Source organism: Vigna unguiculata, chromosome 1 (assembly GCF_004118075.2).
Source record: "Vigna unguiculata cultivar IT97K-499-35 chromosome 1, ASM411807v1, whole genome shotgun sequence".
Classification (NCBI taxonomy): Eukaryota; Viridiplantae; Streptophyta; class Magnoliopsida; order Fabales; family Fabaceae; genus Vigna; species Vigna unguiculata.
In genome coordinates this window covers 26244904-26269202 of record NC_040279.1, presented here as the reverse complement: position 1 = coordinate 26269202, position 24299 = coordinate 26244904, and the positions used below count along the sequence as shown (strand labels likewise).

Sequence of the window (24299 nt, the reverse complement as noted above, 5' to 3'; positions counted from 1 at the left end):
CTATTTTACTTTTAAAATATCTTATATTCTGAATATAAAAATATGATGAAAAGAAAATAATAGAGAAAACTACTACTTTATTTATTTTTTATTATTACAATCCATATTAAATGATGATATTTATTACATATTATTATAAAAATAATATATTGCCGGAGTATCACTGCATTGTAAATATAATAAATAAAATTCTCTCTCTCTATATATATATTAACATTACAAATAATAAAAATATTAAATTATTAAAATGAAATAGAAAGATAGAAAACTGGAATATAATGGGTACTGGTTTTCGTTTTACAGGAATTTATTAGTGTTACAGAACAGTTGGCAAATAGTATGTTTTCTTGAGGAAGTGACACACAATATAAATCACCGACTAAAATAGAGCATGATGCGGAAATTGATACGAGTATAAATTGGTTTTCATGGAAGAAAAATTTGGGAGTTTCGTTTCATTTCATACATGTAGTATTTCTCCCCTTTCCTCAATGCTCTTCCTAAAATTGAATCATTCGCAAGTCAAGAGTTAGCACACCCAGAACGTTACTGTTGATTTGGTAACACACCATAACACACAATCTCTCTATTAATTTCTTTATTCTTCTGTTTCCTTATCATCCACGAAAACCATTGCCAATACAATTAAGCAAACCCTTTTTCTTTTTAATTCATTTTTCTCATTCATCACCACAATTTTTATTATTTTCATTTCATTCCAAGATTCCTCCCCTTTTTAAAATTCAGGTATTTAAGAACGCCCCAATTTTTGTGTTTTACGTTTCAACTTATTCGTCTCGGGTTCAATTGAGAAGAGAAGAGTTTATTTTATTTTTTATTATTATCGGTAAATGAGACACTTTTAGGGTTTATGCAATTTCTGTTGTTATTCATTTCTGGACGTACTCTGTTATTGAAATTCAGTTCTTTTGTGGCTCTTGTATCCGGGGTTAGGGCAATCAGGGGGAATTAGCCCTTGCGTTTGTGTTTATCAGCATCTGAACCGAAATAATGCTTGTGATGTGGGTTATGGAAACAATAGAGAGCTCTAGCTGGTGTGATGCATGTGTGATGCATGAAAATTGAAATTCATGGAGTTTTATTGAGAACATTGATGATCATAATCTCCTTTAACTTGATGGTTGTGTGCTCTGATAAAGGTTACTTTTTTGACTTGTAGGCTTGAACTATATAGTAAAGAGGCATACTAATGTCTTCAAGATCGTTGAGGAGACGACTCCATCACGGGGATGTCGATGGCAAAAGGAAGGAGCATTTCGATTCTTCGGGATTAGATTCTTTGAGTGAGCCCTTGCTGGCTGATGATGATTATGCCGAGAATAAGAAGGTGAGGAACTATTTATATTAATTTTGGTGTGTGTGTGTGTTGGGGGGCGGGTATTTTGAATTCATTTTTAAATGTGTATACATTTTTGTGATGTTATGTTTTTCCTTGTCTTACAGATATGTACTCTTGAAGATCTATGGGATGACGAGAGGAAGAGGGCGCAGTTTCATTGGACATTCATATTCTCAAACATCATTGCGCAATGGGCTCAGTGGTTAGGTGTGTGGTGGATGACTGTTTTGGACCTTTCAGATGCAATTAAGTCTGATAGTATCAGTAATTGAGTTGTAGGCTGTTTCACTAATGTTAGCATAGAGCAATACTTGACTACTTTTTTCATCATGAGTGTTTTTTCATTAGCTGCAACTAATCTAATGATGTTATGTTCATTTTTTCCTATGCGAAGTTGTCTTCTTTTAGTGCATACGTTGACTGACCCATGTTTCCCAAACATTCTCAGAGGGAGCTCTGCATTTAACGTTAAACATGATTCTTGTGGTAATAGTTTACACATTTTGTGCGAAGTGCTAGTTTAATTTTTCTACCAGTGGTAATTATTGGGAACCAATGCTTTTGGTACTCTTCAAGTGAAGAAATTCAATGATCTTTTTCCCTTGAGGTCTTTCATTTATATTGGTAACTAAAAGGATCAGTCTTCGGGCTGTGAAGCATTTCTGATGGATCTTCTAAGTATTAGTTGACTGAAATGATGGAGATAGATGATTGATACTAGGTTAGTTATTGAGTTTTGGGGCAGAATCACATGTTGATTGGATCACTACATATGAGGTTTGAAATGTAAAGCCTAGAGATAAACGGGAAACAGTGCTTGGGATATTTAGTTTTTGAAATACACGAACTTTCTATCAGAGGACTGTTATTTATTTCATGTATTTTTTTTACGCTTCTGAAAAAATATAAACCTATACTGTAAGTAGTAAACATCAGGATTTCATGTATTATTATCTGTATCCTTTCTTCATATCTGACTGGTGTACAAATGGGAATACAATACATGCAGCATGTCATGATTTTAACAGTGATTTTCTGACCTTTAAGCTTTTATTTAATTCATATTGTCTTTGCAGCAAATGTTGTACTAGGATCTGGATCTATTATTGGGCGTCTTTTGTCTTTTCCTTCTTCTGCCTTAAATTTGCCAAACAATAGGATGCTTCCTTCATCACTAAGCCCTCTGCAGGTATGTCTAGGGAAATCTTATCTGGAATTCTTGTGTGCTTGCTTATGCCAAATCAAGTACCCAAATTCTAATTTAAGTCTTTGGAAAATGAATTTATACGAATGATTTTAAAATTTGTATTTCCTAAAATATAAATGTCTTAAATTTATGAACCTATCTGAAATACAGTTGATCAAAACAAATCTCCTGAATCTACCACCCCTCTTTTATGAATGAAATGATGCCAGGGAAATTCTGATAATGTAATCAAGAATTTGATTGGATTTAGTTTAATATTACTGCACGGCTTCTTGAATGTTTTCTGTAAGGCATAAGTGGGAAGTCAATATTTCTTCAAAATTTGATATTTATTTGGTTCAGTTATAAATGGTAAATTTTGCATGGAAAAAAGAAGCAAACTTTGAAATTTGAAGAAGTGTACTCCTTTTGTAATTGTGTTTTACTCAAACATCTGATCTGTGGAGATTTTTTGTTTTGTTTTGTTGAGCTTCTGTAGCCCTTTTAACCGATATGATTGTAGTTGAGGTATTTGTTTGTTTGCTGCTTGTTATATGCTATATATTGGTAGTTATTGTTTATAGCTTCTGGCTGCCTGCTTTTCTTGTTTATAGCAATTCATAGTTATTTTAACATGTATTTCTTTTTTAGGAAGTAAGACTGAGACACCTACGACAACGGCTTGAAGTTCCCTTTGATGGTTCCAAGGCTGAGCACCAAGTATTTAAATAATGCATTTTCTGTTTAAATTTTCATATCACTTTACTGACATTTGCTACTATATCCTACATCCTATCTGTTTTATTTTTAACTTGTCTTTTATTCTGTTGTTGTCTTCTTGTGTATCTTTTGATATAATGAAGCTGATTTTCTACTTTGTTCTGCAATCTGCATGCATGCTTGATATGTGATCTTATTGTGTTTGAACTGGAATGTGAGCATGACAATTTCTTGACTTGCAAATGCTTGCACACGAAGATAGATAAAATTTAAAATTAAATTCCCTCACATGGATGAACTGAAAGGTGGACAAGCAAAATGACTGTGTTGCATGTCTGTAGTATATAGTATAGGTATCTAATCTACCGATAGGATGTCTCTAAGAATGTACAATATAAATAAATAGTCAATATAATATGTAATATACTTTTTATTATACTGACAGTAGGATGCCATTTCAATCTTTTTTGGTTGCAGGATGCGCTTAAACAACTGTGGAAATTAGCTTACCCTGACAGGGAGCTTCCTCCGCTTAAATCGGAACTTTGGAAGGAAATGGGATGGCAAGGTTCAGACCCTTCAACTGATTTTAGGTGTGTGATAAAAAAACAACGCGTTATACTTTTAAGGAGAGGTTAGGAACTTGGGTATGGATAGGGTTTCATTAACAACAAGTCAAAGACTCAAAATATTATCTCAGACTGTTAACGCTTTACTGGTTTACAATAGTAAATGAGTGGTAGCATATTGACCCTCTCATCCGTTCTGTTGATTTCTGTAATAATCGCGGGCTAACACTCCTTTCAGGTTTTGTACTCTAAATGTTTGATAGTTCGATTTTTTGGAGGGGTAGTTTATCGTGTACCTTTGGGATTAATGTGCTACGTTCTCCCTACATGTTCTTATGGTAGCGTGTACTGATTCTTTTTTTCTATCCAGAAAAATGTCTCCTGAAAGACAATTTTTTGACAAGATATTTCTCAATCATAATCTTGATTTTCCAACAACAGTTTCTTTGAAGTCTCTGATCTTTAGACAGTCGATTGCATATTCTTTGTATTTTGAGGAATTATGTTTAGTTAATATTGAACTTCTAATCATGGTCTGCAGGGGTGGAGGATTTATTTCATTAGAGAATCTCATCTTCTTCGCAAAGACGTATCCAGTAAGTTTCTTCTATTGCATTTGCAGTTATGCATTCACTTCTTACTGATTTTTCATCATATTTAAAGTTATAATTTGCTTACATATTTTTCTCTCAAGGCCAAATTCTATCCCTATCCTTGTAAAGAGAGTGCTTTACTTTGTATAACCTTTGTTGATTGTACTCTTCTATCTACTTGTGCATGATAGAAATTGGCCCATAATTTATCAACTTCGATTCATAAATTACCAGATTGCTAATTAATGTCCCGTTGTGATTTAGAAAATAAGTTATTATATGTATATAGGAAGCCTTTTTTTGCCTATGGTTGATGGAGCTTTAAAATCCTGCAGATCCATATACCTTGCTTCTGTTTTCAAGCTTAGATATTTTCTTTTTCTTAGAAAATATTCTGTAAAACTGTGAAAATTTCACGGGGATGATAAGATATCCCCGTGAAAGGAGAAACTAAAAGAAAATAGAAAATAGAAAAATACTCCCTCACCCTCCAGCTCTTCTATAAGCATTGCTCTGCCATATTTTACTCCTTTTTTTCATCAAAGCCAATGCTAGTAAAATTATATGTTGCTGTTTCTGAATTAGAGTACCAAATTACTCCCGTAATTCAATTTTTTTTTTTATTTGAGAAGACTTTTAGAAATTCCTAACAGACATATAAGAAATATTATGTAAATTTATTCTTGATGACTGAACTGCTACCGGTGTACCAACTTTTCCTTGTGTTTCTGGTTTGGAATTTCTTGCAATTATATAAATTTTCAATATACTGTTGATAAAGTCGTTCTTTCCCCACTGCATTTCTGCTTTCATGTCTTTATATGAAGCAGAAGTTGATTATAAATTCATTGTGCACAATTAAGTATGTTTTTCTGCATTACAATAATGGTTTGAAAACAACGCGTATACACAATGTATTGCATACTTCAATGAGTAGAATGGTTTTGGTTAATTAAGCTCGCTTCTACCTGTCGCTGTCATAGGATTCATTCCAGCGATTATTGAATAAACAAGATGGAACCAGAGCAGACTGGGAATATCCGTTTGCAGTAGCTGGAATCAACATTTCTTTTATGTTGGCTAATATGCTGGATCTTCAAGCAGGTACCGTTATATTCTCTCTAGAAGAAATCAGTGTTCGGTTGTTGTAATGGTGCTGCTGGTTATTTCTCTCCTCTTAAGTAATCAAGTTATTGTAGAATCATGTTTCACCAATGCACACATTTAATAGATATTTTAGGGGGTTTCCTTATTTGCACTTAGTGTTGATCTTTGTTTCTTGCTCAGTCAGATACATCATATTCATATATGTAAACTCTTCTGATGCAACTATTTTCCTTTCAGGGAGTCCATCTTCTTTGTCCGGAATCCGTTTTCTCAAATTGCTTGAAGAGGATGAAATGGCATTTGATAACCTTTTTTGTATTGCTTTTCAAATGATGGATGGTCAGTGGCTAGCGAAGCGTGCGACATATATGGAATTTAATGTAATGTAGCATCAAAATTTATCTGTTCATTTCTTCATTATTTCTATTACTCTCTGATAATCTTGATTCATTTATAATTTTTTTTCACTAGGATGTTTTGAAGTTCACCAGAGCGCAGTTAGAGCGCGAGCTTGCTTTGGAAGACATCTCCAGCGTTAAAGATTTACCTGCTTACAGCATGTTGAGATGATTGACAATTGTGATTTAGTTCCAACATTTCTCTGTTTTTCTTTTGACGGAGAATATTAAGATGAAATGTGTCTAAAGCATTTGCCACTTTATCTGTATACAGAAACGGGAAAATGAAGAATTGCAAATATCAGATAAATCTTTTTTATTGATTTCCGTCATGCTTGTATTTAAGCATGTGTATGAGCATGTAGGAAGTTCTTCATAAAATTTCAGCTCCCCAATAATTACCATAATTCAAGTGTACGAGTGCCGGAATATATACTTTTAAAAATATTCAAGTCTGAATTATGTTCTCGTCGTCTTATTCTCACAAGATAATATATGATTATAATTAAACTATTATAGGTACTAAGGAATCGAGTAAAGTGATGAATTGAGAGATAAAATACTTTAAGAACTATTAGATCTAATTCTGTCATCTTTATGATCTTCTAAATTTTTATGTGGAGATTAGCTTTGTTTGGACTAAAGGACAGTGGAAAAGATGAGAGAAAGAAGAAAATAATGTTAAATTAAGAAAAATTGTGAAGAAATGTGTAATATAAACCTTTGATTTAGTTAATAATTGCTCTCTTATTTATTTTATAATATATATATATATATATATATATATATATATATTTATTCCAAGTGTGCTATGGAATTTAAGTTTGATAATTAAGTTGAGGTGAATTTGTTTCAATTGAAAGTGAAAAAAATGTGTCAAACTCATTAATATATGTATGATATATATTATTCCCTCGTACCTTTTGTGATACCCCTCTCTTTTGCCATTTTTCTTTCCTTTAAAAAAAAAACAGAAACACTCCCTCTCTTCTTTCTCATTCTCTCAAATATTCTCTGCAACCCAACCTTCTCCCTCTCTCATTTATGTGCTGCCACCTCCCTGTTTTAGCCTCTCTATACTCAGACTCTGGAAGGACCAGCCAACAGGACCCTCCGCAGTTCCTCCCTCAGCTTCCACCCTCCTAGATAGGTTATATCTCCAAATTGAGCTCAATTCCTGTTAGAATCCACTAGGCACTCTCTGAATTATGAATCTGATCATGTTAATCTTCGTCTCCCTTGTCTTGATGATGGATTCTCCTAGGTTAAACGGAAGAATTTTGCTCACTTGCTATCCTTTGACTCCACCAATCTAGTTCTTGGCCAAAAAGGTAAGGGAAGCTGACTTTAATCTAGTTTTCGCATGAATTGTGTTTGGGAGTGATTGAATTGCTTGATTGTATGTTTAATTCGTGTTTGAAACTGCCCTTGCGTGATATTGGATGTTGGATGTTCTTGAGCGAGCTTGCATGTGCAGAACATGGGGGATTTCCTGGTAGTTTCGCCTAGGCGAGTTGGTCTCGCCTGAGCGAAAATACCAGAAGCTCACCCCTGTCATTGTGTGAAATCTCGCCTAGGCGAGCTGGAGTCGCCTGAGCGAGATAGCATCTCGTCCAGGCGAGCCAGTTTAGCCTGAGCGAGAGGTCGCCTAGGATTTGTAGTTCGCCACTGTATGATGTCTCGCCCAGGCGAGATCAACTCGCCTAAGCGAGATAGACTCTCTAGCTTAGGCGAGACTCTCTAGCCTAAGCGAGATTCCCTGCAGAAGTTAGTTTTCTCACTGTTTGACTTACATGAATGCTATGTTGATTACTTTAACATGATGATAGTTGTTCTTGTACGTGATCTTTATGCATGTTAGACTGTGTGACGAAATTGAGTGCGAATTTGATGTGAATGAGAATATGTTGGAGTTAGGATCTCAAGGGAAATCCTAAGGAATGTGGTTTTAGTGAATGGAAGGGCATGAGGACTCAAATTTGGTGACATCCTGACGCTCCTAGTAACCATTAAGACTCAAGTAGAGTATGATGGATTACGTCGGGGGGAGTAGCAGGAGGTCCTGGTCTATGATTCCGATCCATCATAGAGGTGATGGGATTTACCTTGAGAGTGGTTGGGTGAATACCCCTTGTGCCTAAAACTCTGCAGAGTTTAGGAACCATCTCAAGTGCAAGTTATCAAGAGCTCCAATGCCACTTACATAATCCGGATATCGAGTCTAGAATGATGTGTGGTGTTATGGTCATGATAGATTGGATGATTTATTGGATTGTGAAATGAAAGTCTATTTTCTGCCTTAGTATGAAAATTGCATGAATTGTTCTTTGTTCAAGTTAGCTTACCCTTCTAGTTCTATTGTGTTCTGTGTGTCTTTTACTTTTGCAATGATTGTCCTTATTGAATGGCGTGGGCAGATAAAAGTGCAGGAGAAGATACACCCTCCCTTGGCAGGCGTTGATGGGGTTTCCAGGACGTTTTCCAACAGTAGTAGTTACACGTTTATTTAGTAGATACTTAGGGTGTTTTGTAACCCTTTAGTAGTGTATGGGTTGTATATGTTGATCAGCGTATGTATAGTTATTTTTGAAGATGACTGTATTATATCATACTAGCCTATGTCATCATCTGCTTCTGAATTATTAAAATTTAAATGTTTTGTTTAATAGTTTAAAAACTATGAAAACGGGATGTTACACCTTTTCTACATATATGTTTATTTTTTACTAACTATTTAAGAAGAAAATATATTCAATTTGTTCATTTTTTTTACTAATCCTTTTAAATGATTAATAATAAATCATGATGGTCAGGTGTTACTTCATAATTCTTTTGATTTTTTTTTTCAATTTTAGAAAAAGATATTTAAATGTCAATCCCACAATGTGTCATGTGTCAGAACTAGGGATGGCAAAAATATCTGCATCCGCAGATATATACGGATAAAATCTGCGACGGATAGTTACTACCCGTGGATATTTATTACCCGCGGGTAGCGGGTAGCAGGTATTTTAATACCCGCTTATAAATGGGTCGGGTACGGGTATCATACTATCCGTATCCGCGGATACCCGTTACCCGCAAAAAATTAAAATTAAAATTTAATTTATATTTTATTAAATTAAATTAAATTAAAATTAAAATTAACAGTATATTTTATTATGTCAAATTTAATTATAATTATAATTTTATTTTATTTATATTTTATTTATATAATTTTATATTAAAAATTTATAAAATATATATATTTTTAAATATTTGCGGGTATCGGGTATCCACAGGTACCCGCAGATTTTAAAAATTTTCGCGGATATTTTTTAAGCGGATACCCGGCGGGTAAACGAGCGGGTAGCGGACGGATTTTTTTTTGGCGGGTCGGGTTGCGGGTAGGCACTATCCGTGCCCGATCCGACCCGTTGCCATCCCTAGTCAGAACGAGTTTTTATATTTATTATTTTTGTTCAATTTGATCCCATTTTTTTTAAAAAAAAATAGAACAATTTTATCTCTTTTCAAATTGAGACATTTAATTTTTATATAAATTTTACAAGGTTTTTATTAAAATTTATATTTTTATTAAATATTTTTGGTTTAAGGATGAGAACTAATATCATTGGTATAAAATTTTAAACTAATTATAACCATAAACCAAATTTTTTTAATAAAATATTGAATTTTAATAAAACATCTTTATAACTTTTATATTAAAATTAAATTTGGTCTCAATTTGAAGAGGATAAAATTGTTTTATTTAAATAAAAAAAATTGAACTAATGAACAAAAATGACGAATATAGGAATTAAATTAAGTATAAAACATTAACTCTGACACGTGGCAATCACTGCTTATTACCGTAATAATTTAAACTGAGTTAACAAAAATAACCACATTGAACAAAAATTAAAACTTGATTGAACAAAAAAATAATATTAGAACTAAATTAAAAAATCTGAACAAAAATAAAGACAAATATGTAATTTAATCTTATTTAAATAATTCAAAAACTATATAAATTGAAAGAATCATCTCATTTATTTAAATAAAAACACCCTAAAAAAAATTATTAAGAAAATTTTTCACACAAAAATAGGAAGTCATTATATTGAGGACAACTTCTGAATGAAGTCACTAACCTCACACGACTTTTGAATGAAGTCTCTAATCTCCCACATATAATGGTGAACATGGATTGAATTTTCTCAAATTTCCGTCAAGATTCAATATAAATTCAATAAAATGGATTAGATCTACAATCAAAATTTATTTGATCTAGTTATAATAGATATGAAGTTTAATCTAAATCCATTTTAACTACATCAACTAAATATGGAATTTTTTTAATCCAATTTAAATTTAATTTAAACTATATTTAATCTACTTTGTCAATGATATTAAATTTGATAAGATCGATCTAGTATACTGACTATTAAATCCATTTGATATAGGCATGGTGTTAAGACTTTGGCAAGCGTGCCAAGTCGTGTAAGTAGTAACTGGTAAGACCGAAATATAATTTCCCAAAAAACTCGTGTATATTAAATAATTGTGCAATTAATAACTAATTTAAACTAAAGAATAAATCTATAATTTGAGTTTTTGTGCATGAAAGTAAGTTTTGCATAAACAAATAAAAGGTGAACTTGAATATTTGAAACTCTTGAGTATGAAAAGGATAGAAATGCAATGGATTAATATTGTTGGGATTAATATTGTTGGATAGAAACTCAGAGGTTCTGCTAAAATGCTCCCAGACCCCGGAGGCACCATAAGTCACAGGCCGAGCCTAAACCAGATGCATCTCCCACTTTGGTTATGAGGCTGGAGGTGTTAGAGGCCAAAATAGACAATCTTCAACTTTTGGAACCATAAATGTAAGCCCCCTACCGAATGGGAATGACGAACGTAAAAATGCTGAGGGGCATCTCTCTCACAATTTTATAGCTAAACACTCCTTCAGCTGAGGAGTTTGCTACAACAGTGGCTTGGAGATGATGATGATGAGGTGTCAAATGGAGAGGGCGAGGATGACGCTTAGAGTTGGAGGGATTGTACCTTTTGTAAGACTCTTTTTGTGGATAGTCCTAAGTTTATTTATGCTTTTAGATTCCAATTTTCAAATTTCATATTTAATTTTCAGTTGATAGTTGTTAAACTTTATAGCTTGGCTAGTGAACTAATATTTTGCAAATGATTTGGTACTTTGATTGAATAACTTTTGTGCTTGGGTCGGATGATTATCTGTTGTGCTTTTTGTGGGATGATGTTGATTTTGCTTGTGAGCATGAGCTTGTGGTTGCTCTCATTATGTTATAGTGATGTTTGATTTTTAATCGAGATCAATGATTTTGGCATATGTTGACAATTGTGAAACCCAAAAATACCCTGTGAAAGGTTGTGCCCCAGAGTTAAATTGTGTGAATGTTATCACTAATGAGTGGTGTTGTGAGTGTATTAAAAATATGATAAGCACTATTTTCTTAAGTATTCTATCCTTTGAAGACATTGGAATGAGTTTCGAGTCCATAAGAAAAGAGTAAAGTGATGTTTAACTTAGTCAAAAATTGCATCAACATCATTTAGTAAGGTTGAAAATTAAAACAAGACTATAACTTTTCAATCTAATGAGTGGTGTTATGAGTGTATTAAAGATAGGATAAACACTCTCTCTTCTTAAGTATTTCATCCTCTAAAGACATTTGAATTAGTTTTGAGTCCATAAGAAAAGAGTTAGGTGATGTTTAACTTAGTCAAAAACAACATCAATATCATTTAGTAAGGGTGAAAATTAAAACGAGACTATGACTTGTACTCTAATAAGTGGTGTTGTGAGTGTGTTAAAAATGTGATAAACGCATTTTTCGAGTCCTTAACAAATGAGTTAGGTCATGTTTAACTTAGTCAAAACCTCATTCAACATCATTTAATTAGGGTGAAAATTAAAATGAGATGACCTAAGATATTGTGCAAGTCACATGATAACCTATTGTAATGTGCAAGTCACATGATTACTTAGAGTAACGTGCAACTCACATGACATGTTTAATTCTCACTATAAACAAGGGACTTCACCACCATATTCAAAACTGACACATTCAATCTTCAAATTTCATCTCCTTCTGTAAATTCTCTAGAAGTATTCTTCCACTACAAGTTCAAATGGAAGGTTCCATGTTTGTTTGTGTATATGACAATGGAGAAATGGTTAACGACCCTGAAACTGGAGTGTCCTTTGCATCTACAAAGAAAATCATGATCTGCATCCGTAGAGCTTTTGGATTGTCACAGCTTCTTTAGATAATAATGGAGAAGGCAAACAAAGATCCAAGCAATGAACCTTCAGTCATCCACTTCAGGCATGTCACCTACACTAGCACTCAAATCCAAGATGACAATGACTTGGATGACACATTCGAAATGATACTGACCACCCCAAATCTAACATCTATTGAACTGTGCACGACTTATAACTTAGGTACGACAAATTCGCAACAAAATTATTTAACAGTGTAATGAGCATCACCCACAATCACACACCAAATCCACATAACAATCGTTTGACCTTAACACCACCTACCTAGGGGAATGGGGAAATGACAGGTTCATATACCCAACTATTAATAGGTCTATCAAACTCAAATATTTTTCAATCCCAACACATCAGAACACGTAATGGTTGTCTCCTCTTGCTATACAAGAAGTTGAAACACTTGATCTACCTACTGCGTCCTTAGACCCTTTTAGTGAAGATGAGGATGGAATATTTTTTTAGCAACCCGAAGAGGACAGCAAAAACTTAAACATCCACCCCACACAACAACACCCTCATACATATGTCCCATACAACTCACCCTAACACTTTCAATCATATGAAGAATTCACCCAAAACACATAGTAAGAATTTTCAAATGCATACAACCACCATACAGTGTTGCATGAGAACCTCGACCATGATGCCTCTACATTAACCCATGAAATGAGGTTCCAAACAACAGAATAAGTGGTAGATGCTCTAAACAAATATTACATAACAAAACATTGCACATACAGAACCACACACTAAAACACAACAAGGTTGAGGGTGCAATGCGTCCAACAACTATGTCCTAGAAAGTGTCAAGCAATATTACGTACAATAGACAAAGTTTGGGAAATAAGAAAAATTGAAGGTGTGCACACATGTGCCACACAACTTATTACACATAACCACAAGAACCTGAGGTCACGATTCATTTTCCAACATGTTCGTCAAATGGTGAAGTCTGACCCGTCCACACCAATTGCAACTATCATTTCTTCCATCCAAACCTCTATGGGGTACAACATCCTACATAAAGGCTTGGTTGGCTAAACAACAGGCAATTGAAGATGTCTACGAGAATTGAGAACAATCCTTCAACAAATTGTTGTGCCTCCTACAAGCCATGCAAACTCATCTTTATGAGTTTGTATACAAACTCAAAACACATACAATTACAAATGGGGACGTGGTCCTACAAAACTAGCAACACTTTGGAAGAATTTTTTAGACCTTCAAACCCTACTTTAATGGATGTGCATACTGCAAATTAATAATGCAAATGGACGGAACCTTCCTATACAAAAGATATACAGGCACCCTTCTAGTGGTTGTAGCACAAGATGAGAGAAACAAAATAATTCTCCATTGCTTTTGTTATAGTAGAGGGTGAAACAGTGAAACTTGTTTTTCTTTTCTTTAAAAACCTTTGGAGGCATGTTACGACTCAAGAAAATTTGTGATTAATGTCAAACCGCCACAACTCTATCAGTGCAACATTCAACAAGCCCACAAGTGGCTGGACTTAAGGAAACTACTTGCATGTGTATTGTATTCGACACATTGCACAAAATTTCACATAAAAGATTTTAGAATTCAACCCTGAAAGAGGACTTCGTCAACATGGGAAAGTTCTTACATGAATATATTTTTATTACCTATTATATGATCTTCATTATTCATCCTCATTGTTACTAAGTAATTTTTTTAATTAAATTTGACGCATATGTAATGACTGAGCCATGATGCAACTATTACTACAACATAATTAGGAAAAACAATCTATAAGCAATAACATGGATTGACCATATTCCAAGAGAGCAATGAACCCTTGCGTATGATCAAGGCAGAAGATGGGATCACTTAACAACAAATCTGGGAGAAGCAATCAACTTTGTCCTAAAGAAGACAAGGAATTTACCTATCTCTTCCATAGTGTTGGCCACGTACACCTGATGCAACATCTACTTCAACAAAAACGGGAACCAAATAACTGCAATGGAAAGTGCTGGTCATGTCTACTTTAAATATGCCACGAGGGTCCTACAAGATGCGGACTCAAAATCAAACACCCATAGGGTGGTTGAATTTGATAGAAATACAACAAGATTTTGAGTGGAGGAGATGGTAAACTCGAGAGAAGTACGTCCTCTAGGAAATTTTTTGTTAGACTAGATGAACGGTGGTGTGATTGTGAAAAGTTTCAAAAAAAATATGTCTATCATGTTCTCATATCTTAGCAATTTGTAAACATGCACATCACGACTTCAACATGTACATCAGTCCCTATTATAGGTTGGATATCATGATAAAAGTATACGACCATTTGTTTGACAAATTAAGGCGTGAAGAATATTGACCACCATACCAAGAGTTACAGGTTTGACCTCATCCAACCACAAAGAAAAGTGAAAGGGATCGGCCAAAATCAACTGGAATAAAATCTGAGATGAACATCAAGAAAAAACAACAACAATAAAAATGTTCGTATTGTAGAACAGCATGACACACAAAAAATAATTGTCCTAACAATGCTGAACTTAAAAGAATCAATATCTCACCACTAAATTTATCTTCGATAATTATATTGAATGAATAAATTTTAGCTGTATTAAATCATATATCTTTTATTGTTAGTTTCCATTATATCCATCTTACACTTTTTATATTTTAATCTAAATCAAACACAAATAATATTAATTTTTTAATAATAAAAAATAAATATGAATATAAAAAACTATTTTTTTGTAATAATAAAACACTATTTATTTCTTAACGTTTAATTTTTAATTTCATAATTTTTACTGTCATTATTTACTAAATTTTATAGTTTTTTATTTTGTTTAATTTTAGTGTTTTTTATTATTTTTTACTTCTTTCATATATTTATAATTTTTTTATTTCTTTAATTATATTTGTATATATAACTTTTATTTTATTTATATTTAAATTTTATTGAATATATTTATTATTTTTTTAATTCTACTACTTTTTAATAAATCAAGTTAATAATTTTTTCCTTCATTTTTAAAATAATATTATTTAATAAATTTTCAATCAATTACTTAATTTAATTTTTAATAATTTATTTATACAATATTAAATAATAAGATTATTTATTTATTTTAAAAAATTACATAAATTATAGTATTATAAATTATTACATTAATCATTATTAAATTAATTTATTATATTTCTTACATTTCTTTGTTAAACTTTTCTTATAAAATACCCAAATTAAAAAGATAAAAATAAATTTTTTAACTTTTTCTTTCCCTCCATTTAAAAAATGTGAAAAATTAATAAAAAAAATAAAAATCCAACTCTGAATTCGATTTTTCGATAATCGAATTCGGACCTGTTTTCAGACTAACCAGATCATAAACGTAATTTAGAATTCGGTTTAGAATTCAATTTTTCGAAAATCGAATTCTGAATTTAAAACAAAATCATGTTAAATTAGTAAATTTAATGTACATTATACTATTTGTGTAATATTTATGATAAACTGTGCTAAAGTGAAAAAAAAAAAAAAAACTCTAGAAAAGGAATCGCTTTGAAAATGTATGGTAGTAGGAAAATGAAAGTGAGAGTAAGAACGTAGCAGAATACCAATGGCGAAGCGTGTGATGACAGTGAAGACGAGAGGCAAGTTCCCAAACAAATGTTTGGCTTATAACATTGAGATCAAAGGCTGCTGCTCTGCCACTATCCACGTCATCTTCATCTCTTTCCACACCCTCTTCACCGATGATAATTCCTCCTATTCATATTTTTCTGAAGATGTTTTTTTTTCTTTCCAGCAACTTTGCAAGGGCAAAGCAGAGGAAGAACTTTGCGGATGACAATATAATGAAAATAATAAAAAAGATGATAAGTAGGTATGCAGCGGTAACTTGATAAAAAATTTAAGGATTATAAATTAGATTTTTTATATATAATTTTTTTTAGTTTAAAAAAAAGTTATTATTTTTTTTATTTTGTATGTTTAAAACAAGTCCCATAATAGTATATTTTAAAAAATATAATTATTATTCGTTATTATATCACGATATTAAATTATGAATACCAATTTTATATCAATTCTCGGTACTTCATCAATTTGATTGGATGAATATTATCAAATTTGAGGACATTTTTTTCAGATCGCGTTCTAATGAATTTTTAAATTCATTATATGTAATTTTAGAAATTTATTTTTCGTTGTCTTGAATTCTTGATTCTAGTGAAATTTTTCAAGTTTAGTTAACATGAATACATTTTTTTTTTCATTTTTATCACAAACCTTCATCCTTCAGAAAAGGAATCCATTATTTTACTCTTTATTATAATCTTTCTATATAAATTTAGGTTTAATTATGTCTTTGGTCCCCATTTTTGAGTCAAAATCTCAAAATGGTACCCAAATTTTTAAAAGTATCAAAATGGTCCCCTTTTTTGTTGAAACGTCTCACGTTTGCCCTTGCCGTTAAGTCAACGTTGACGCCGTTAGAGGGAGTGCCACGTGTCAGTTCCTCGATTTTTTAAATTTTGTCCCTCTCCAAATTGAAATCAAATTTAATTTTTGTATAAATGTACACAAATATTTCCATCAAAATTGATATTTCAAGTAAATATTTTTAACCAAATTAAGTTCATTTAATTAATATTTTACATTGAACTTTATTTAAAATGGTTTAAAAATTGTTAATAGAAAATAATGTTAATAGAAAAAAAATCATAAATTACCTAGTTCATGTTACAATAAAACACATATAAATTTAAAATTTTAAAACAATTTTAAGTAAAGTTGAATATGAAACATAATTTTAACTAAACTTAGCTATGTTAAAAATATATAATAAAAATATCAATTTGAATACAAATATCAAATTTAATAAAAATATTTGTATAATATTTATATAAAATTAAATTTTGTTTCAATTTGAAGGGGGACAAAATTACTAATTTTTACAAAAATTAGGACTAAATTGAGACAAATTAAAATAAAGGGACCAAATTGAGACTAACAAAATGACATGTGGCGTAATACTGACACGTGTCACTGTCATTGCCACGTGGCACAATGACAGCTTGACACGTGGCAATTTTTTGATTTTTTTTAAAAAAATAAAAAATCAAAAAAAAATCAAAAAAAAAAAAATTAATAAAAAAAATCAAAAATCGAGGAACTGACATGTGGCACTCCCTCTAACGGCGTCAACCTTGACTTAACGGGAAGGGAAACATGAGACGTTTCAACAAAAAAGGGGACCATTTTGAAACTTTTAAAAATTTGGGTACCATTTTGAGATTTTGACTCCAAAATGGGGACCAAATGCATAATTAAACCATAAATTTATCACTTCTCACCTATTTAAAAAAAAATAAAGATAAAATTTATATTCACAATTATCACATTACAAAACATAACAAAACACATAATTTATATTCACAATTATCACATTACAAAACATAAGCAACCCTGTATAAATTCAAAACTTTAAAAAATTTACCATAGACAGAAAAACACAAAATCCCTAAATTTCATAATTAAGAATTATACTAATTTGGAAAAAATTATAATTAAGGTTGATATCAATTTCATAAAAGAATTCCTAAAATCATAATTAGAGTTTATACTAATTTGAAATAAACATCCTAAGAAGAATCATAAATTTAACATATATAAATCATTATAAGATACCTTGATATGTAAGAGATCATGCAAAAAATATATATTTCAATTTTAATATATATGTTCTTCAACATCTGTTTTTCAATTTATCTTTTTGTATTTTTTTTTCTTCTCACACACTTTCACAATAACTTTGGAAAGATCTTATAATAAAAAAATTCTAATTTTTTTATAAATTAATGTTTCCATAAAATTTTTTATTTTACTTTTTATTATTATTTTTTATAATATAAACTTAATATAAATAATATGCAATTATAATTTAAAAAAGATATAAATATATATTAAAAAAATTCCAAAAATTTTAGGAGCCGGCCTCCTTGTCCGTATAATGTTCCGCCATTGTAGGTAACAATCTTAGTTTTGCTCTTGCATGAAGCGAGAAAGAGCCATCAGAGACGTTATAAACAAGACAACTTCTGTGTATCACTAGTAGATAAAATGAATGATTTCTATCACCTTTTAGATTTTCTATGTTGTTTGTTTGATTCTGGGCCGTGGGCTTGCATTTGTGCATTTTTGAAGCCCGTTTGGTACTGCAATTTCCTTTTTTATTGGTTGGAAGTTGTGTAACATGCATGTGATCTGAAGCATAAGTCTTGTCCATCGGCAGTGGGGTCTGCTGAGCCTTCTGCAGCGTATTTTGTCAACTCGACGCACGGCATTAATGGCTTTGTTGTCGTGTTTGCCGACTTTTGAGTATGTGGTATAAAATGGGTCAGTGAAGACACGTGACGAGTATAGTACGATTTTGTCATTGTTAAATGTTACAAAATATTTAAAATATAGAAAAATTTTAGACATCGACTTCGTATTTAAAAGTAAAGATTAAATATTTTATTATTTTTACAAATTCCTTCGAAGGAAACGCCTTCTATCTAATGAAAGGTTCTGACAGATAAGGTTGCATTGAGATTCCATAACAAATAGCGGATGGACGAAATTGAATGTGGTAGCCAATTTAATATGTGAACCAGAGATATTAAAATGGATTTATAGATTTAAATATGTGAGTCAATATGGTTTATTTATTATGGGTTTAAGTTAAATTGGGTTAAATAAAATTGAGTGGATTTAATATTTTCTTACAATTCTTTTCTTAATTTCATTTTGGTTAATAATATTTGTATCCTTAATTAATTTGATTGTTAAAAGTTATATACGTTGATATTTTAATTTTATAGTAAATTATTTAAACAATCATTTTATAATTTTTTTTAAATTAATATAATAAAAATGTGTAATTTTTTCATTTATATTTTGTTGAATAACATGACACAAAATATATAATACTAGTCATATTTTCTTAGACTACATGAACACTTTATTAGAAACAATTCATAATTAGTGGTGAACATGATAAAGATATTGGTTCTTGATCTTACTATGATTGTCATTTCATGAATTGTTTAAAAATTTATTAAAATATTTGAATACTTAAAAATAAATAAATAAATAATTTTTTTATGTGGGTTGGTGAGTCAATCCACTTAATTTACCAACCCGTGATAAGTTGAATTCGGTTGCAAAATTTTTGGCTCACTATAAAATAAGCCGGATTGGACTCACTTAATTTTTAATTCAACTCATTATAAGTTAATCTGTATAATTAGATTGACTCACTTTAACATGTCTTATATGAACTAATTTGATCCATAAATTATCGGTAAACATACTCTAGAAAAGTAAATATATAATTGAATACATAATAACCTTTTTTATGATTATCTTTTAGAAATATAGACATTCTCGGAATGCACATTTTAAGTAGAATTTATAATTACATTAATATTTATATGTATATAATAATATATTAATGTGACTAACTTATATTTAATACAACATACATAAACTTGAACAAAATGGTGTATCTTTAAAATAGACTTGAAAAAAAAATCATAATTATTATACCTGATAATCTATTAATCATATTTGTCATCTTCTCAGGAAGAATAGTCTTTTTTTTTTTTTTTAAATCTTTTGAATTATTTTCATGTATAGCTAAATGAAGTTTAAACAGCTAACTCAATATTAAATATACTTGACTTTTGTCGAGAGATATAAGATGTTCCTTTACTAAATACTTATTTCAGAATATGCAATTGAAGATAAACATTTTTGTTTGATAAATTTTCCAAATTCTGAAAATATATTTCTCTACCGTCTAATTGTTTTTACAATTTTTAGTTTAATTTTGGGTTTAATTTGTAACATTTCATTTAATAGTTTTTCACGTTATCAAATAAAACATTATATTATGATTAAGCACACTAGATAGTAAAGAGAGCAACAATATAGAATATACATCTGATACAGTCATCCAAAACATATTCTATGAATTCCTTGTAAAGAACATATGTATTCAAACATAAACTAAAACATCCCAAAACTACAAGGTATCTAATCCACGAGAACTATCACGGAACAGCAAATCAATCACTCAGCTCTTGCTAGAGAGAGGGGCATCATCATCTGGACTCGGCCCTGCTCACACCAACAGCAGGTGATCATAGCAAGGAGAAAACATAAGGAAAACAGACATAAACGATAAGGGTGAGCAAACTGAGATTTGAGAGAAAAGCGTACAATTCATATTGAAAATATCAATCATAAACATATTGCAATTATACATAAAATTCTAGACCCGATATCCGGATTGTGTAAGCGACATTGGAGCTCTTGGTGGCTTGCACCTGTGAAGGTTCCCAAACTCTGCAGAGTTTGGACACAATGGGTTATCACCCAACCTCTCACAGGGTAAATCCCCTTCGCGTCTAAGGCTCTATCGAGTCTAAAGACTAGGACCTCATGCTACTCTTCACGACATAATCCATTCTACTCTACATGAGCATGAATGATTATTGGAATTTCAGGATGCCATCCAATACGGATTCCTCATGTCCTTACACACACTAACAAGCTCTTATGAATTTCCCTTGAAACTCCATTACAAACACAACTTCTCATCATTCACAATCATCAACTATTCAATTCTCACTATGTTCATAACAACATTTCAAGCATATATGAGAGTAACTGCACATAATTACAATACTTCATATCATTTCACTCATTAAAACAGGACTCCAAGCCATCCACTGCAGTGGCCCTCGCCCAAGCTAGAAAATCCAGCCTAGGCGAGAGGCCGTCTCGCTCAGGCGAGTCAATCTCGCCTAGGCGAGACTCTAACAGTGGCGAAATTAAAAACCTGAGCGAACTCTCGCTCAGGCTAGGCTGGTTCGCTTAGACGAGGACAACTCTCGCTTAAGCGACTCCAGCTCGCCTAGGCGAGACTTCGCGCAGGAACAGGGGTGATTTCTCTGATAGTTTCACTCAGGCGAGAGCCACTCGCCCAGGCGAAAATACCAGTTTTCAAGCCTGTTCTTACATGCAAGAGTCCAGATTCATCACAAGATCATCAACCCATAGTGATCACGCAATTCAATCATCAATTTAATAATTAAACATGCAATTCAGACTTATCAAGACAAATTCTAAATAATTTGAGTAAAAATTCGTTAACCCCCCTTACATTTGGAATTTCCACAAGAAATGACTCTTCAACCAAAGAGAATACCTCAACCTCCCAACCTAAGGCACTGAATTACAATTGCAATTGGTGAGAACAGATTCTACCACAACCCAAAATGCTGGAATTACTTAGAATTCGAAAATCAGAATATGAGGAGGGATACAAGTTGACTTACACGTAGGAAAGGAAGACTCAGCTTGGGGAAGTGGTTCTGATCTTGCTTCAACCCTAAATTCTGCAACAGGGAAGAGGGTTAGACCTACTGCAGTAAATCTTTGGGTGAATTTGGTAGAGAGAAGCCAAAGAAAGAGTAAGGGAAGGAGAGGGTATTAGGGAGAGATAGTGGGTTTTGTTTTTGTGAAGCGGTGGCAGAGAGGGGTTCTCACATTCTCGCCATCAACAAAAAGTTTCGACCCGAAAATTGAGACTTACCAGAGAATAGATGTGGATATGATTCCTTCACGTCCTTTTTAAGTTCCCAAGTGGAATGACTCGTTTTCTTGTCCCAGATGACCTGAACTAGGGTGATGGTTTTTCCCCTGTGTTGTCTTGTCCGGCTATCCCCTAGACCAACAGGCTGAACCTCTACTGAAAGATCACTCTTGATCTGCAAATCCTCTGCTACCAGTACATGAGAGGGATCAGACACATACTTCCGAAGCTGGGAGACGTGAAACACCGAGTGGAGGTTGGCCAATTGAGGAGGTAAGGCGATTTCATAAGCAACTAGTCCAATCCTCCGCAGAATCTGATATGGACCAATGAATTTGGGGGATAGCTTTCTCGAGCGAATAGCCCTTCCCACACCAGTGGTCGGGGTAATCCTCAAGAATACATGGTCTCCGACTGCAAACTCTAACGGTCTTCTCCTCTGATCCGCATAGGATTTTTGTCTACTTTGGGATGTTTTCATCCTTTCTTTTATTAACTTAATCTTCTCGGTAGTTTGCCTCAGCAACTCTGGTCCCACTACCACTGACTCTCCATCTTGGTACCAGCATAACGGAGTCCTGCATCTCCTGCCATAGAGGGCCTCATAGGGTGCCATGTCAATACTTGCATGAAAACTGTTATTATAAGTGAACTCTACCAAGGGCAGGACCTCATCCCAAGCACCTAGATGATCAAGTATGCATGTCCACAAGAGATCCTCAAGAGACTGAATGGTCCGCTCTGATTGGCCATCCGTCTAGGGGTGATAAGCTGAGCTCATAGTCAGCCTGCTGCCCAAGGCACTTTGTAAAGTCTGCCAGAATCGGGAGGTGAATCGTGGATCCCTATCAGAGACTATGCTCGACGACACTCCATGTAATCTCACGATCTCACTGATATACAACTGTGCCAGCTTCGTCATGGACATCCTCAAATTCACTACTAGAAAGTGAGCACTCTTAGTTAGGCGGTCTACCATAACCCATATGGCATCATGACTCTTCACTGTCCGTGGTAAATGGGTCACGAAGTCTATAGCAATGCTATCCCATTTTCACTCCGGGATCTCCAACTGTTGCAGCATCCCTCCAGGTCACTGATGTTCTGCCTTAGCCTTTTGGCACGTCAAGCAGGATGACACATACTGAGCAATATCTGACTTCATTCCCGACCACCAGAAGGATTCTTTTAGATCATGGTACATTTTAGTCATGCTTGGGTGCATGCTAAAGCGACTCTTGTGCCCCTCTTCAAGGATCATACCCTTCACTTCCAGGTCTTCTGGTATGCAGACTCTGCCTCTGAACCTCAACACCCCATCACTTCCTAGCATAAAGTCCTTGGCTTTCTCAGTGCCAAGCAACTCCATTGTTCTCCGTAGCTTAGGATCGGATAACTGCCTCTCTTTTATCAGGACTAGGAAATCACTAGATATTGTGAGATGATTGCACCTAATGACATTCTCTCCCAATGTCACATGCAACTGCATGTCCCTGAACTGTTCCACCAATTCCAACTCTCTAGCCATCATAAAGGATGCGTGGACTGTTTTTCGGCTTAGGGCATCAGCCACCACATTTGCTTTCCTTGGATGGTACAACAACTCAAAGTCAAAGTCCTTTAAGAACTCCATCCATCGCCTCTGCCTCATGTTCAATTCTTTCTGATCAAATAGATACTTCAGGCTCTTGTGGTCACTAAAAACTTGGAACCGTGCGCCATACAGATAATGCCTCCAGATTTTTAGAGCAAACACCATGGCGGCTAGCTCTAAGTCGTGTGTGGGGTAGTTCTTTTCATGACCCTTCAGCTGTCTCGAGGCGTAAGCAACCACTATTCATTCTTGCATCAGAACGCACCCTAACCCCAGGTGTGAGGCATCGCAGTAAACCTCAAAAGGCCTACTGGTATCAGGAATCACCAACACGGGCGCACTAGTCAGCTTCTGCTTCAACTCTTGGAAACTAACCTCACAACGGTCAATCCAAGCAAAAGGCTGATCCTTGCGAGTCAGCTGGGTTAAGGGGGCCACGATCTTAGAGAATCCTTCAATGAACCTCCTGTAGTAGCCTGCCAGCCCCACAAAACTCCTAATCTCAGTCACTGATTTCGGACGCTCCCATCTCAACACAGCTTCCACCTTAGATGGATCCACAAATATGCCCTGAGCTGAGATTATATGCCCCAAGAATTGGATTGTGGTCATCCAAAACTCGCACTTGGACAATTTTGCATACAGCTACTTCTCCGTCAAGATGCTTTGAACTGTCCTTAGATGTCTCGCATGATCTTCACGAGTTCGGGAGTATATTAGGATGTCGTCGATGAAAACCACTACAAACTTGTCTAGAAATGGCCTGAAGATTATGTTCATATAGTCCATGAATAAGGCAGGGACGTTAGTCACGCCGAAAGGCATCACGACGTACT

At 33.4% G+C, this 24299-nt stretch overlaps 2 protein-coding genes across 3 annotated transcripts; one reads left to right on the top strand and one right to left on the bottom strand.

Annotated features, from left to right (window-relative positions):
- The first annotated feature begins 364 nt into the window (after positions 1 to 364).
- Positions 365 to 6350, top strand: LOC114189547 (ELMO domain-containing protein A). 2 transcript variants are annotated; one of them, XM_028078144.1, is made up of 10 exons: positions 365 to 560; positions 1181 to 1348; positions 1465 to 1567; positions 2437 to 2549; positions 3198 to 3266; positions 3744 to 3859; positions 4377 to 4431; positions 5412 to 5532; positions 5773 to 5915; positions 6007 to 6350. In XM_028078144.1, exons 2-10 carry the CDS (start codon positions 1211 to 1213, stop codon positions 6103 to 6105), a joined length of 957 nt encoding a protein of 318 aa, XP_027933945.1. In that variant the 5' UTR covers positions 365 to 560; positions 1181 to 1210; the 3' UTR covers positions 6106 to 6350. The 2 variants fall into 2 exon arrangements, with proteins under 2 accessions (XP_027933945.1, XP_027933952.1); XM_028078151.1 differs by lacking the exon at positions 365 to 560 and adding an exon at positions 829 to 847 and having other exon boundaries at positions 6007 to 6314.
- A 17356-nt stretch (positions 6351 to 23706) lies between these two features.
- On the bottom strand, positions 23707 to 24075 carry LOC114190337 (uncharacterized mitochondrial protein AtMg00860-like). Its single transcript, XM_028079182.1, has one exon. The coding sequence runs from the start codon at positions 24073 to 24075 to the stop codon at positions 23707 to 23709; it is 369 nt and encodes a 122-aa protein (XP_027934983.1).
- Positions 24076 to 24299: the final 224 nt, after the last annotated feature.

Coding starts and splice junctions, on each gene's coding strand:
- LOC114190337 (XM_028079182.1), bottom strand. CDS start 24,075: ATGACCACAATCCAATTCTTGGGGCATATAATCTCAGCTCAGGGCATA.
- LOC114189547 (XM_028078144.1), top strand. CDS start 1,211: ATGTCTTCAAGATCGTTGAGGAGACGACTCCATCACGGGGATGTCGAT. Junction 3,267..3,743: donor GTTCCAAGGCTGAGCACCAA/GTATTTAAATAA, acceptor TTTTGGTTGCAG/GATGCGCTTAAACAACTGTG. Junction 3,860..4,376: donor GACCCTTCAACTGATTTTAG/GTGTGTGATAAA, acceptor CATGGTCTGCAG/GGGTGGAGGATTTATTTCAT.